The sequence below is a fragment of the Martes martes genome, assembly GCF_963455335.1.
Source record: "Martes martes genome assembly, chromosome: 16".
Lineage (NCBI taxonomy): Eukaryota > Metazoa > Chordata > Mammalia > Carnivora > Mustelidae > Martes > Martes martes.
Genome location: NC_137904.1, coordinates 17850732 through 17866943, shown reverse-complemented (window position 1 = coordinate 17866943; position 16212 = coordinate 17850732). Strand labels below are relative to the sequence as shown.

The window sequence follows — 16212 nt, the reverse complement described above, 5'->3', positions numbered from 1 at the left end:
TCCTTAAATATTAGTTTCTAAATGTTGAGGGAAAATATGTATATACATATATATGACATTATATATATATTATACATATATATAGCTTTAGAATGCAGTTAAGAGCAAGAGTGGAAAGCATGAAGGAAGGAGGGAGAAAGAAAGGAAGGGATATCTCTATGTAAACGGACTATAAATGAAATACAATTTCCATTTTAATAATCAAATAAGATTTATAGTAAAAAATATAAAATTGTTTGACCTTGTAAAATGTAAAGAAAGACTCTGGTACTTTTTGCTATAAGGAATTAAAGTAATATTGACAGAAGAATATGAAGATATGTTATTTCTTGCTATTATTGGAACATAAATATAAATATTAAATAGTGGTCTCCTTGATTGTGTACTAAAATGCCAAGCTCAAAATCTTCCCCTCTCAAATACTCTTGTGTTACCAAAAGATTAAAACATGATCAAGAAATAAATGCTAAAATGTAACTCGAGAGAGTTTACAAAACTTGAATGGGAAGAAGTTTTAAAAATACATATTTGTTGGCGCGCGCGGCTGCGTTTGAACGGCTCGGAGTGGGGCTCGGCCCGGGAGCCGAGGGACCTTCTGGGCTACCGGGCGCAGTTGGTTCGTGCCCGGGCTGGGCTGAGGCGCCGCGCGACCATGAGGCGCCGGGATTTAAGAGATTATGGCATCTGAAGCCCACAATGCTAAAAAACGAGGCTTTTGTAATAATATTGAGGATCATTCCACTGATCTAGAAAAAGGATCTCTAATTTTACTAACATGAAGGAGGTTAAGAAATCTCCAACACAGTTGGCTGCTGACACAAATAGGACAGTTGGACAAGCTGCGAAAAGCCCAGATAAACCGCGTAGGGTGATCTATCGCCGAAAGAAAGTGCATCATCCTTTTCCAAATCCTTGTTACAGAAAACAACAGTCCCCTAGAAGTGGGGGCTGTGACATGGCAAATAAAGAAAATGAACTGGCTCGTGCAGGTCACCTGCCTGAAAAATTACGCCGTGATCCTCGGACGGACTTGATTAACTCCGGTGATCTGGTTCTCCACAGACGGAAAGCCCATCATCAAAATACAGTGGGGTTTTTTCTGAGGTTTCTCAGGACCATGAAACGATGGCACAGGTTTTGTTCAGCAGGAATTTGAGATTGAATGTAGCTTTAACATTCTGGAGAAAGAGAAGTATAAGTGAACTTGGAGCTTATTTGGTGAGGATAGAAGACCTTGGAGTTGTTGTGGATTGCCTTCCTGTGCTCACCAAGAGTTTACAGGAAGAAAAACAACACATCTCACTTGGCTGCTGTGTAGATTTGTTGCCTCTGGTAAAGTGCTTACTTAAAAGCAAGTTTGAAGAATATATAATAGTTGGTTTAAACTGGCTTCAAGCAGTCATAAAAAGGTGGTGGTCTGAACTGTCATCCAAAACAGAAATTATAAATGATGGAAATATTCAGATTTTAAAACAACAATTAAGTGGATTATGGGAACAAGAAAACCATCTTACTTTGGTCCCAGGATATACTGGTAATATAGTCAAGGATGTAGATGCTTATTTATTACAGTTGCATTGAGAGACTTCATCTACTAAAGAGCATTTGATTATTCAAAAAGTCCCCAGACTAGATTTCCAAAAAAAAAAAGAAAGGAAGGAAGAAGTAAGTCTCACCTGAGAACTGAGAACTGTGGAAGAGATCAAAACCTTTTTTTTTTTTTTTTTTTTTTACTTTAAAAAGCCACATACGAAACCACTAATGAAACCCTAGCAATCTACTTCACATTGAAGTGGATAAATATCCAAAAGGAGCAGCTTCAACTTCAAAGAGGTGAAAATGCACTGTGAAGATTGCTCGCCTTTGCTGCATTTGGGTTTTATATGGTTATTTGGTAACATTGTTTAAGAACTACTGGGTCTTAATGCAGTCCTGCATAAGAATATAATTTATACTATGTCAGAAAGAAGACAGGACTTATTACTAGGAATCACAAAAACCAATCATCGTGACTTTTGTGAAGATTGTTTTTATAAGAAAACACTTAAACGTGTGCAGCTATTTTCTTATTTTGAAAAGACTTTGCAAGTTTAAAATGTCATAGCAAATAATCAATACTAAAAATTTGTCCACACTGAGATACTGTGTATACAAAATGCCTTAATTATTAATAAGCCAATGTGTATGATACCAATATCTGTTTAAAAAAATTAAAAGCAACCATGCTTCTGGCATGATAAGATCATGGAATTAAATCAGGGGTTTCCGCTCATGTAAAATGTTGTTGTTAAAACTATTCCATACCATTTTTAAAACTTGAGAATATTTTTAGTATCTCTGATTTTTCTTTTTGCCAGAATCATTGTGTCATGTAGGTATGTGTTATTACTATATAAAAGAAAAAGGTGAATATGTTTTTCTATGAATGCTTAACTAGAAATGTCCATGGATTTGGCTAATTTATATTCACTTTTTATTGTATATAGAATCCTAATATTTTCAGTTCTGTATCATTTAAGCTTTCTTCATTTGAGTAAATCCACTAAATATTTCTAAAAAAACCATATTTGTTGCTAAACGATTGTCCTTTTGTCATGTTCAATTAATTCCAATTTTATATAGTATTATAACTTCAATCAGCAATAGATCTAACAGGTGTCTTAACAGTGAATAGATAGAAATAATGTATACAATTAAATTTGGTGAGAAATAAGTGGCCTTTTTTATGATATTTCAAATGAAGGCAACTGCTTCTTTTCCTGAGGATATCATTTATTTCCGTTATTAAATCAGTGAAAAACGAATATAGATTTAGCTTGAGAGGGAGAGGTTGCTGGTCTTTTCTAGCTTGGTATTTTTCTTCTGCTTTCTGTATTTGTGAGTCAGTATCCTGACTTCCGTCCCAAGTCTTCTTGTCAGTGGTCATTGAAGGTACTTATTAAATAGTAAATATGTCTTAGATTTTTTTTGAATTCTTAATCAAAATTTATATTGGAGCAAACTCCAATTTATGGCAGTGATTTGGGATGCTAAAATCCCTGGCCTAAGATTCTGGTTATAAATAGTCTTCATTATAACTTTATTTAGCCACTTAGCCACTGGTTCTATCATCAGTATTCTGAATCACCAAAGAGAAATTGAAATCTAGGACCTGTGTGAGTGCTTCAGAGTGAACCACGTGACCAAAGACTCTAACAATCCTATTACACAGACCCTGTTATCCATGCTCTTTTCACTAGCTGCCTCATGAGCTGTTTGTAGGGGAGGACTACTTAATCTGCTCATCGGCCAGAACTTTTTGGGCCTGATGATTTCCCCAAAATATTTGTTCTTTCTATTAAATTAAATTTAATGGAATTCTTTAAATTAAGCATGCTAGTAGGATTTTTTTGAAATATGGTACTATGTGCCAAAATCTTAGGCTTAAACTCTCTTGAGAATATATCAGATGATAATTCCAATGAAGACATTATATTGGAAATTGTACTAGAAGTCACACTAATAAAAATTGAAACATTTTTAAATCAACTTAAATTTTATGTAGATTAATCTAAATCATAGTCTACTGAGTAAGAAAAACACTTTTTTTAAAAATCTTAGCTCTTCTAGTGGGTGAGTGGTGTTATATAATTGTGGTTTTAAATTGTGTTTCCCTGATAACTCTGATAACTAATCATGTCACACAATTTATTTGCTTATTGTATATCTTCTTGTCAATGTTCTCAGGTTTTGGGTTTATTTATCTTTACACATTTAGGTTGCAGGAGATCTTTATGTATGATGGATGTCTCTATCTCTACCTTTACCTCTATCATCTCTATTCTCTATCTGTAATCTATATCGATACCTATTTGTAGCGTCTGCACTATATATCTGTAGCTACACTTTTTTTTTCTAGTCTGTGGCTTGCAGTTGATGAATTTCACTTCACAGTGTTTTATCTTATGGTCAGTGCTTTCTGTGTCCTAAAACAAAACAGAAAAACTTCTAGAAGTCTTAAAGTTTTAGCTTTTATGCTTAGTTCTATCATACATTTGAATTAATTTTTGTGTAGACTATGAAAAACTTAAGGTCATTTTCTTCTTGTTCCATAGAAATGTCCCATTGTTTCAGTACCATTTGATGAAAAGTGTTTTGTTTGTTTTGGAATCTTTGTGGGAAAAGAAGCCTAATTCTAGACTCTCTAATATTTTCCATCAACTTACTTGTGTATCTTCACATCGATAACACACTTTCTTGATCATTCCACTTTAAGTGTTAAAATCAGTTAATGTAAAGTTTTTTTCTTTTTAAATACTGCATTGGATATTCTAGGGTTTTTGGATTTCCTTATACACTTTAGAATCTTTTGTAAATATATACATTATACTCTCATTTCAATTAGGGATTTTATTTAATATATAATTGGGGAGGTATTTTGTCTACAATCAATATATAAACATTTTACATATGTCTATATGTGTGTGTATATATATATATCTTTATTAATTTCTTCCAGCTTTAATTTGTAAATATCAAAAACTAAGTCTTGCACATATCTTTAAATTATCTTTATTTTACTTTTCTGATATTGTTAGTGATATTTTATTTTCTAATTTTCATATACAATTGAATTTTGGATTTGAGGATTTAGTTTATTTTCTGAAATAATTAGTGCAAAATTAACAATATTTCTTGCAATAATTAGCATTATTTAAGTAGTTGCTAAAACTCACCACTAAAGCAATGTGAACCTGGAGTTTTCTTTGTTAGGAGTCTGTTTTTTTTTTTTCTTTTTAATACAAACTTTATTTCCTTCAGAGATATAAAGGTTTTTATTTCTTCTTGTGTCAGTTTTAATAAACTTTTAATTTGAGAAATTTTTGACTTCTATGCAGTACGACTATATTTCAGTATAGAAATCAGAATGCAACTTAGGACTTCTATTTCATTTGATATTAAGAAGGTCTTTGGAAAATTGGGCTAGTTTATATTCTAATTATTAGTCCTGCCTTGGGGGGAACCAGTGCTAATGCTTTTATTGACTGTCAATATACATAAAACTATAACTTTGATATAGCTCAACAGAATTCAAAATTGAATTGCTGAATAAAGCAATGGCATTAAGTATTTTGTGATTTTTTAAAAATCACGATAATTATCTTAGAGTCATGTGGTAGTCTCTCCTCCAAAGAACTTTAAATATGCTCCTAGTCATTAAGTAGCAGGTTTTTAACACATGGATATCAGGCAGTCAAATATCAAGTACCCCATTAACATTATGTGTAAATCCTTAACCAATATTTCTTTAATTTTCTCATCCTGTGGGGTGATGGATTTAATATGAGTGTCCAAATTAAACACACACATACACAATATTAAAGACATCCTTTGATTAGTATTTGAGAGAAATCACTATGACTGTCATTTGTCTACGTTTTTGTTTCTCTTCCTAATTCCTGCACAAAAAGATCAGTAGAGCTATTTATTTCTTCTGGCATAATGCTATAATCCTGGATCCCAGAAAGAAGTTCCTAAATTGCCAGGATGCCCTCTTGACATCTTTCAGGTCAGAATTGTAAAGGATCATTGACATTTATTAAACTGAGACACCATCTGTTTTGACTAGAATTAAATACAGAAAACAAAGAATATATATTTGTTTTGTTCTCACTCCCTTTCTTCTTCCCTCTGTTTTTTTCTCAAGTTTGGAAGTGCCTTCTTTAAGGAGGCATCAATATTTCAAATATTGTGTCTCAAAGATTAAGAAATATGTCTAATGAGACACTGTAAATGTAACTGGTTCAACGCTGGTTCTGAACGGCATAAGAGTAAAGTAAAATTTGTTTGTATCTCAACATGTCTGGATATTTGACATCTAAGTGGTTATGGTCTCAAATGGGGCATGGATTTAAGAATGACATTAGTGTCCTGCTTACCTCAAATAATAAGAGGTTGTCATCTCCATGAAAAAATAGACGGCATGTGCAGTAAAGTAGCATCATCTAGATGATGTTGTCAGGCAGCCCTTGACTGAGCTGTAGAGATCCTCAGAAACCAAAATAAGGGGGAGTTTATATGAGTCTTAATGTTGGAATAGTCTTTGAAGTTGCAAAAAAATATTTCTCATTATAAAAACAACTTAATAAAAGGAATTGAGCTAACTGAACTAAAGATTAACTTAAAACTTTTACTTCGGTGGAAGATCACTGCATGCATATTAAACAAAAAAGCCAGAAATACTTGTTTCATGAAATTTCTTCTGTGGGAGGAAAATGAGGTATATTTGGGATGATTTACCACATCCATGGCTTAGGGTGTAAAAACCTCTGTGCAGATGCTGAGATTCATGCTCAGGAAACAGCTTTCATAGCGAACCAAGCCTTCAACCCCTGATAGCGTGGGATACTACAGCAACTACTACGGAGACCTGGGCTGTGGTGTGGGTGGGGCTGTGGCAGCTCCTGCAGATGGGGCTGTGGCTGTGGTTGGGGAGGCTACAGGTATACCTGCTGCCTCCCACCTTGCTATGGTGGATATGGATTCTATCTTCTATTAAAATTCGTCTTTATGAGTCTACTATCGGGTTCCATGAGTGGACTTTCAGAATCTGATTTCAACCTCTGGGTCAACCAAGATTTTGCTGGGTCCATTTATCAAAATAGTACTTAAAGCTTCCAGTACGTTTAGAGTTACACAGCTTTTTATCTATCATGTCTCCTTGATTTCTTTAATAAAGTCTCTTAATTTGAAAGAGCAAATATAGCTTTTGTTTATTTCTTTTTTATCAATTATATATGTAACTAAACATAGATCTTACTCAACTTTCAATAAAGATTCTGATATATGTTTTTGTGTATTAAATATTTATTTCACAAATGGAGACATAAAAAAAGAACAATAAATTTAGACTGAAATGAATAATAACTTCTCAAATACCTGTTGATTTTTTCCTTTATTTTAATCAGATAATATTTATATTTAAATTAAACAAGGATAGGAGTGCCAGAGTCGCTCAGTCCTTGAACGTCTGCCTTCGGCTCAGGTCATGATCACAGGGTCCTGGGATCGAGCCCTGCATTGGGTTCCTAGTGCATGGGGAGCCTGCTTCTCCATTTCCCACACCACCTGTCTGTGTCTCTCTGTCAAATATATAAATAAAATCTTTTTAAAAATTAAACAAGAATAAAAAATGAAGTCTAACGATTGTGATGTATTCATGACAATAAATAAAAAATAATTCATATGTTTAATATTTTTTGCAATTCCTTTTATCAATGCAGCCCAAAATGAATACATAATTCATCCTTCTTTCAAAATGTGTCCTCCTTCAGTTCTTTCATGACAAGAAAAGAAGAGTGATAGATCAAAATAGTTCTCTGAACTTCTAGGAAAAGAAAGTGTTTTTTAAATTAATTTCTTGATTATATATAATATTTTTCTCTGTTTCCTCTACTTGGCATTCTCACGAAAATAATTATTTTACGAATTTATTAAAAATACTTCAAATTAGTTAATTAAAATGTATGTAGTATTAAGAATTTATTTGGTTTAGATTTTTACCACATCATTGTTCCTCTGTAGTATGCAGTGATATTCTTTGTTTTTTTGGATGATTCTTTAAACTTTTTATTTTGAAATAGTTACAGAGTCATAGTAATTTGCAAAGATAGTACAGAGAGCACCTGCTCACCCAGTTTCCCCTAACGGTTACATCTTATAAAATTATAGTATAGTATCAAAACGTGAATGATCTTTTTTTTTTTAAGTTCATCATTGTTCACTTCCCTTTTTTAAAAAGATTTTATTTATTTAGATAAAGCACAAGTTTGGGGAGGAGCAGAGGGAGGGAGAAAGAGCATCTCAAGCAGACTCCATGCTGACCATAGAGACCAACGTAGGGTTTGGTCCCATGACCGTGAGATCATGACCTGAGCTGAAATCAAGAGTTAGACGTTCAACGGACTGAGCCACTCAGGTGTCCTGATATTCTTCTTTTTTACTTTCATCATCATCATCTTCATGGCATTCAAGCCTTTTGCAACTGTAAATGAAGTGTAAACCCCTAGATACAACCAGGAAATATATCACTCTGTAGCTTTCCTTGATGAGAGTCATCATTCATCCAAAGGATTTTTTTAAGTAGATTTCCAATCAATTATCACTAATCAAAAGCAAGCATGTTGTTGTTGGTATTTTACATAATAGAGTACGTAAAATATGTAATAAAAATGTTTGCCTTTTCAAATTTGAATGGAATATTCAGGTAATGCAAAAAGATAAAGTTTTTTGTTGCTGTTTGAGTTGGCGAAATCCAATAATAAAAGGACAACAGCAGAAGCGAGAGCTCACCTAGAATTAGATATAGTGCTGTGCTGCCCCTTATATCATACAAGTGAAGAAACTCCAGATAGTTAAGTGATTCCTGGAGTCACAAATACCACAAGTGTCAGAACCAAGATCAAAAACCAGTTCACTGAAACCTGGTGATCTACCCCATCACGCTGATTCTCTTTCATTATATATTTTCAAATTTGAATACCATCTGGAAAGTTCTTGTCATATTTCCATGAATAGCTACTATTTTATAGCTGAGTTTATGGGGAATAGTTCCCTCTGTTAGATCAACTACCTCTTATTGTGTTTTCTTTTACATTTTTATTGTGAAAATTTTATTTTATTGTATATAATCAACTTCTCAATTTGTAATTTAGTTGTACTTCAAGGCAAATGAAGAATGAATAGTGTTAAAACTTAATCCTCATCACAGTTTTTTATTAGAAAGATTTGGATTTGTTTATACAACCTGAAGATAGAAAAAAAAATCAGTTGACTCCTGTCACTTGTCCTATCAAATGCCATATTTTCATAGGTAAGGACATCAGGAATAGAGTTTGGTCATGCCTTTAAAGAGCTTTGGTTCCTATAACTAAATAACATTTGAAAGTATCCTATTCTCACACAGGTCAGTACCTTTGCAGCCCAAGGAAGTTATTACAAAGTTACAAAGAAAAAGAATTATCAGTATACTTAGAATGAGAAAAAAAAAAAGTGACATTCCTAGTATAATGTAGTGTATTTTTGTGACCTACAATTTCATGTTGTTTTGATTTATGTCTGAGTCACAGGACAACCTTTGGAATTTACAACAGAAGTTTCCATTATGGATTTGTAAAGACTATTATTTATCCCAAGTGAAAACAGATTTTCTTCTTTACTACCCATTATCATAGTATTATTTCACATGTATTTTGAGGGAAACTTCCTAAGAGTGAAAAGAAGAAAAAAAATAATCTACTTGGGGTCCAGCAATTGAACATAAAACAATACTTCTACAAAGAAATATATAGTCTTCATTTTCCAATGGATATTTTCATTTTAATAATTTTTTCACTTAGAAAAAAACCAAGACAAACATTTTTGCTATGTATTTTATAATACTTCAGTATTGATATTTTGCTGCTCATTAACAGTAAAATTGGTCTTGTGTAAAGCTATCATGTTTTATCCTTGAAATTATTTTTATTTCTTATTTGACTATTGAGGTTTTTCATTTTTGTTTTTTAGTGCTCTATCTCAGGTGGACACATCTCTTTCAAATCCAAATGAACAAAAACTAGCCATTAATCACTCTCACATGATGTGGTTAAGTTATATGGACAAAAGGTGATATCCTTAATCCTGAGGTATTTATGGTTACATGTATTTGAAAGGACTTATTGAGAATGAAAAATTCAGCTTATCAACTATTTCTAGTTTAGGATGACAAATAATGAAATAATATTTGGATAAAAGAAACTTGGGATATGTTGGGTTATGACATATCGAACCACATTTTGGTATTAAAATGGTAGTTTGCTAAGGTGGAGTCAGAGAGTTGCACTGGTTGTTGTAGCCATGATAGCTACTATCAGTTTACTTATAATTTCTTCATTAGTTCTATAAGCAGTGTTTAATTTCCTACTTGCTGTTTAGGATTAAAACATCTGAGGAAATTTACCTTTGTTAAAATAATTGAGAATCTCATAAAAACTCAACTGTATATTCAAAATCATGTAAGTTAAGGCGCTCCTGGATGGCTCAGTTGGTTGAGTGGCCTACTCTTGATTTTGGCTCAGGTCATGATCTCAGGGTCCTGGGATTGAGCCCTGGGTCAGGCTCCACACTGTGGAGAGCCTGCTTGGAGATTCTCTCTCTCTCTCTCCTGTTGCTGAAGATAGTTCTTAAAGCCAAAAATATTATAAAGGTTATTATAATTAAAATGCAAAAAATCAACATGTACCTTCTTTTAAAAAATGTTTTCTGAACAGAGGCACTTTCTTCGGTCTTCATCTTGATAAACAAATTTCCTTTTGAAAAATATTGATTTAGCAGCTGTAAATTGAACAAATATCTGTGAATTTAGTTGGAGATGGAATTATCCACTTGGGAGATGACAGAAAGGAGAAAATTTTTAATTATAAAAGGAATGTCATCAAATGTAAATGATGTTAATATACCTGGTAATAAGCAATTCAATTTAGGGTTTGGAATGTACAAAATGTAAAGCGGTAGGCATTTCTTCCCATAAAAGCTAAACAATAGGTTCAAGGACATTCTAAATAAGAAGGTAAGTAAACCAAGGTATTTTAATGGGAATGAGGGCCTCTCCCTGTGTCAAGAGACAGAAGAATAATGAGTTAACAACATTACAGATAATATGCAGCATGACACAAAGGAAAAGTATACATGTGATTTATCGTATGTTCTGCTCAGGGTATATAAGCATCTCTCTACCCATGCTGACATTCACACTCAGGATCTGGACTCGAACAGCAAACCAAACTCATCACCCCTGACACCATGAGCTACTACAGCAACTGCTATGGAGGCCTGGGCTATGGCTGTGGAGGTTTTGGTGGCCTGGGCTGTGGCCGTGGCTGGGGATGTGGCAGCTTCCACAGACGAGGTTGTGGCTGGGGCTGGGGCTGGGGCTGCAGAGGCTACAGATATGGCTGCTGCCGCCCATCTTGCTATGGGAGATATGGATTCTCTGGCTTCTACTGAAATCCTGCTCCAGAAGCCCAACATCTGAGGCCACAAAAGGATTATCCAAATTTGACTACAATGACCAAACCAAACAAGATCATCTGGAGCCAAGCCAAGATCAAAAACATTTGGTATCTAAGACTTTAGGAATATTTATCATTTTATAATGGTCTCTTTCATGTTTCCTGGTGTCCTTTATTTCTGCTTTTATAACTGTGGGATTTCTCTATTCCTTTTGCAATAAATTATCCGAAGTTTAAATAGCATACGTGGCTTTCATTTTTTATGAAACTCAAGATGTCAAAGTGGTTATTTGTAACTGCACCCACCTGGCAATGAAGAAAATAAATTACTCCACAAAAAACCAAAATCCTAGGAGAGATATAAACATACACCCATATAGCTAGATAGATATATTCCAATCCATAACACTCAGTTGGAATGAAGATTTTTTTCCTCTGAACACTAGACCAAATCTTATTCAATGCTTTTAGTTAGATAACATTGGTATATGAATTATGTCATGGTACAGAGGGGGGGAAAAAACCTATCCTCAATGTTCTTCTTTTCACCTACTTTCTTTTTCCACAACAAACTTTATTATACCAAGTGATGTTTATCTTTCTCTCCTTCTCAATAGTGAGCCTGTCTATTGAAATTTGAATTCACTCAGCTTTAATGCATCTGTACTGTAATTCATTACAGACTCATGTAGTGAAATGTCTTACTTTCTTATTTCACTCCTGGCTATAATACTAGATGGTTATTAAACTTGATATGATCCAGTTGTAAGTTGAGTTTCTTTCATGCTATATTTTTATGTTGAAATGATAATTGAAATAATTTGCTAAAAATTTTATATACCCCATATCGAACACTGGATTGCTTCTGGGCTGACAGTAAATGCACAAGGCAAGTGCAATAAATTATTAGAAACTTCATTCCAACCTCCATTTGTACCATATGGAGAGACCCAAACCCAAATTCTCCCCACCAGACTACTCCAAGGCTCTGTTCAGGAGTCCCAGGGTAGTGCTATTAAATTAGCAAGGAAGTAATTAAAGGAAAGATACCAGGCCAGTATCATTGTCTTCACTGTGTATTTTTCTTCCAGAAGTAAGACTGTGAAGAAAAAGACAATTTATCTGACATGGTTCTTTACTGAAAGAGATGGAATTTTTTTTTAAAGAGAAACTTTGAGAATGTGGGTAACTCAAAGAACCTGTTGGTAAGTGGGGGGATGAAGTTGACAGGGTATACAGGACCCAGGGATGTAAAGACTGCTAGAATAGTGACCAAGTTAACACTACAGTAACACCACTTTTTCCATTACTGTCACAGCTGCTTTTAGCCACTACTGGACACCACAACTCTGAATGAATTTTGAATTATTCTTTTGTCTTTTCACCACTTTGTCTAAGATCCAAGACCAAGTGACATCCTAATTCTTAATTCATGGATCCAATTATATCACTACTAGGAATAATAAAAGGAATTGTTCAGTCCTCCTCAGGGTCTGTCTGTATTGGGTATTACATTTCCTCATTCTGGAACAAAGCTTCGCTCCTGAAGAGCCCCCTCCCCCTCCCAAAAAAGTAACATCAATGACACAGAGCTGAAATTAATCTACATTAGATGTTTTCTTCCATACCAGATTCAGCCCAGAAAATATGTACAGGGTCCTCTTAGCTAAGTGATATGGTAAGCTATTTGATCTCTCAAGCATACCTCCTGTGATGGTTTGTTTTATGTGTCAGTTTGACTGGGCTATGGTACTCAGTTGATTATCAAACAGTAATCTAGGTGTTACTGTTTTTGGGTGTTGGTCTTAGCCTACCAATAACCAATGTTGTGGTTGGGCTAGCCTCTGTAGTTCTTCTTAAGATAGAAAGATACCCTTCAGCAATAACCATGGTGAGACTTAAAAAAAATGAAGCTATATTACTTATAAGATCTAAAAATTACACAGCACATCTGGGACCACACAGTGAGGTCATTGGAGGGGGAGAGAAAGAGAGAAGGCATGCGAGAGAGAGAGAGAGAGAGAGAGAGAGACACACACACACACACACACACACACACACACACAGAATGGACCTGGGCTTCTGCTCTTATTTGCTGTTGGTGAACTTAAAACATGAGAGGGAATTTAAAGCCAGGAAAAAACAAATGGCCAAATGGGCAGTTACTGTAATCAAGTAATATCCCTAAAACCAAGAAGCCTTAGTGTGGGAAGGTGGCCTGGCTCTTTATTCAGTGCATGGCTGGAAATGTGTTTGTTGAGGATCACTATCTTTGAAGTGGATGCCTCTTTGAAGTGGGGGCAAGCAAAGCTTACCTCAGGTACCTGAATTAAAAGAGAAAAACAACAACAAACAACTGTCAGGGTTTACATGACACTGTGATGATATTTTGAAGATGTGGTTAACATCTATAATCAGTTGACTTTAAGTAAAGGAGATTACTGTGTATAACGCAGGTAGATCTAGTCCAATCAATCAGAGGTGTTAAAAGAAAATTGAAGTTTCCTAAAGAAGGCATTCTGCCTCAAGATAGCAGTGTCAACTTCTGCCTGAATTTCCAACGGGCTAGCCTTTCCTTCTTGCTTCTGATTTGCCAGCCACCACAATCATGTAAACTGGTTCCTTAAAACAGATCTCTCCATCTAATTATATGAGATCACCCACCACATATATATACACACACTACTGTACTATGTACAATATAGAGTAGTGTGTACTATATACAAGAATAAATGTATATACTAAAATAGCATACACACACACAGACACACACCCAATATTGATTCAATTTATCTGGAGACTCTGTTAAACCTCCCAAACCACTCCTCCAGTTTTCTATAGTTGATGAAAACTCTCCTAAATAAAAATTAGCCCTTAAGGTTATGGCATGGGATCATGGTTGGAACTGGAAATTCATTTCCTGGGGTTGAGACAGACTGACTGTCCGTACACACTAGACAAAAATCTGGGGAGGAAAAGTAAAGAGGAGTAGGCGAAAATAAGGAGACAAACTTCAGTGAGAGATGTAGCGTCAAGAGAACAGGCTCACTGGGAAGGCTACAGTGAGAGACCTGGCACCCAGGAGAGAACCTGTAGAGAGTGAGTGTGAAGAAGAGATGTGACAAGGGAGAGGGGCAGACACCAAAAGGAAATGCAGAAGGAGTCAGAGATCAACTATCTCTACAAAAATTATGCCCCAAGCTCTTATTGATAAAAATGTATTGTAGATAATACCATCAAGAGTCGATCTTACTCTCCTTCTGGAGAGCTTTCTCAATCAGCAGGGCAGGCAAGTGGAAAACACATAGACTCTTGACTCTAAAGCTCACCTAAGTTTATATCCAACATGTGTGCTGAATAGCTGTGATGCCCTGGCATATATTATTACTTAAATTCTCTGAATTGAGGGCAATAATAGTATCTACCTCACAGGATGATCATATTAAATGAATTAATTCATCTTAAGTTCCTGGTACAAAATAAGTATAAATAAACACTTAATGTTCATATTCTCACTAATATCACTACCAAGCTGACAGATGTGTCTGTCTCAGGGATTCAGTTGAAGTCATTAACCCTTCAATAGAGGTTTGTTTTGAAAAATGGTTGAGCAGATCATGGCATTTACATAAGATATGTTCTTACAGAGAGTGTCATAAGCAGGAATATATAATTAGTGAACCCAAATAATCTTTTGAAACACAGTTGGTGGATTGCCTCTTGTCAAGGAGTGAGTTTATGGGAACTAAACCAAGGTAGGGTAAAAGCTAAGGCTTTGAGGATGGAAAAATTACCTCTAATAGGCACAAAGCTGATGAAAGGAATACTAAATTAAAACATGTTCACATGCTAGAATCAAGGGGATATTAAAGAGTTTGGGGGGTTCAGATGTCATTTGAACTGTAGAGGCTGCAGGCTTTCCCAGCTTCACTTCTGAGGATTTGTCAAGTCCCTGTGCAGAGAGTGACATTTAAGCTCAAGTAACTCAGCCTTTACCACCCAACTGAATTCATTCCTGTAATAGAGAGTAAGCTGAGGTCATTGACAATCTAGGCTTCCACACAAATTTTGCAATGGATATTGTGACCTTAGGGTTTTAGTCACCACTCTCATTTGGACTTGAAGAGGAAGACTTCGAAGGACAGGGTGAAAATAATATTCTGGCCTCTCTCCGGTCATGGAGAGTATATGTTCCCAGCAATCAATTCAACACTCATTAACAAGATATTAACACGCTGTCTTCATTGAGTTAATATCATCATTGCCCCATCACAGGGACCTATTTTGATCACAGGTAGACTTGGATCTTTCAAGCATGACACTTGTCCACCAAATTATTTCATTGAGTGACTATTTAATTGTATTAAATTTTTAGTATTTGTCATAGACTCTATCTTAACTTTGATATCTTACAAATCACATTGCAGTATTCCAGGCTGCTTAATTTCTACCTCAGACATATCATGTGGAAAGAAGTTTTTATGGGAAGGAGGAAATAAACTCATGAGGTACTTTCATGCCTGAGATGAGATGTGATAGCATTTTTCAAAGGTATTATTTTTCTGGTAGATCCTTTCATGCGAGTGTTGTATCAGTTATGTTATTTCCTATGAGGACACTTGGTTGCTATGGACAGTCTTTATTTTTTATTCTAAATGGTGGAAAATATAGAAACACCATAATATTTTAAACCCCAAAAAGCAAACACTTAACTAGTACTCAGGGGCAGCATAGGATGCTAGTGAAAAAGCAAGTCTATACCAATTAAAAGAAATCTGTCCAAGAAAATAGTCAAACAAGCTGGTTTTGCAACATGTTGAGCAATACTATTATCTATTTTTCTTTAATATTTTAGATGCATTAAATATTTAGTGTCTGGGGGAGAAAAAAAAAACCTATATGACAAAAGACATGTACGATATGGTGTCCTAATCTCAATGAAGATTTAATAGGAAAGAACATGATGACTTTGCATACAATCTAATTGTCCCATTTTTATACCAATTCTTCCATTTAGAAAGTCAGTTTTACCTACAGCCTTTAACTTTGTGGTTGTATTTGCACAATCACTTTGTTACATTTGCTGACTTGACCCCAAATATTCATTTATATCTTTCACAACGACTGCGAGCCATTAGTTTTCTCCTTGTATTTTCAGTTGGCATCTACTTATTATTGTTAT

General features: G+C 34.7%; 1 protein-coding gene and 1 pseudogene across 2 annotated transcripts; both read left to right on the top strand.

Annotated features, from left to right (window-relative positions):
- Positions 1-677: 677 nt before the first annotated feature.
- On the top strand, positions 678-1581 carry LOC308357406 (KATNB1-like protein 1; annotated as a pseudogene). Its single transcript has one exon. The product of its transcript is annotated as a KATNB1-like protein 1 (transcript).
- A 9240-nt stretch (positions 1582-10821) lies between these two features.
- On the top strand, positions 10822-11025 carry LOC308357370 (keratin-associated protein 19-7-like; the record flags this gene model as incomplete). The annotated part of the gene is made up of 1 exon (XM_080826893.1): positions 10822-11025. The coding sequence occupies one exon, from the start codon at positions 10822-10824 to the stop codon at positions 11023-11025; it is 204 nt and encodes a 67-aa protein (XP_080683019.1).
- Between the last annotated feature and the right edge of the window lie 5187 nt (positions 11026-16212).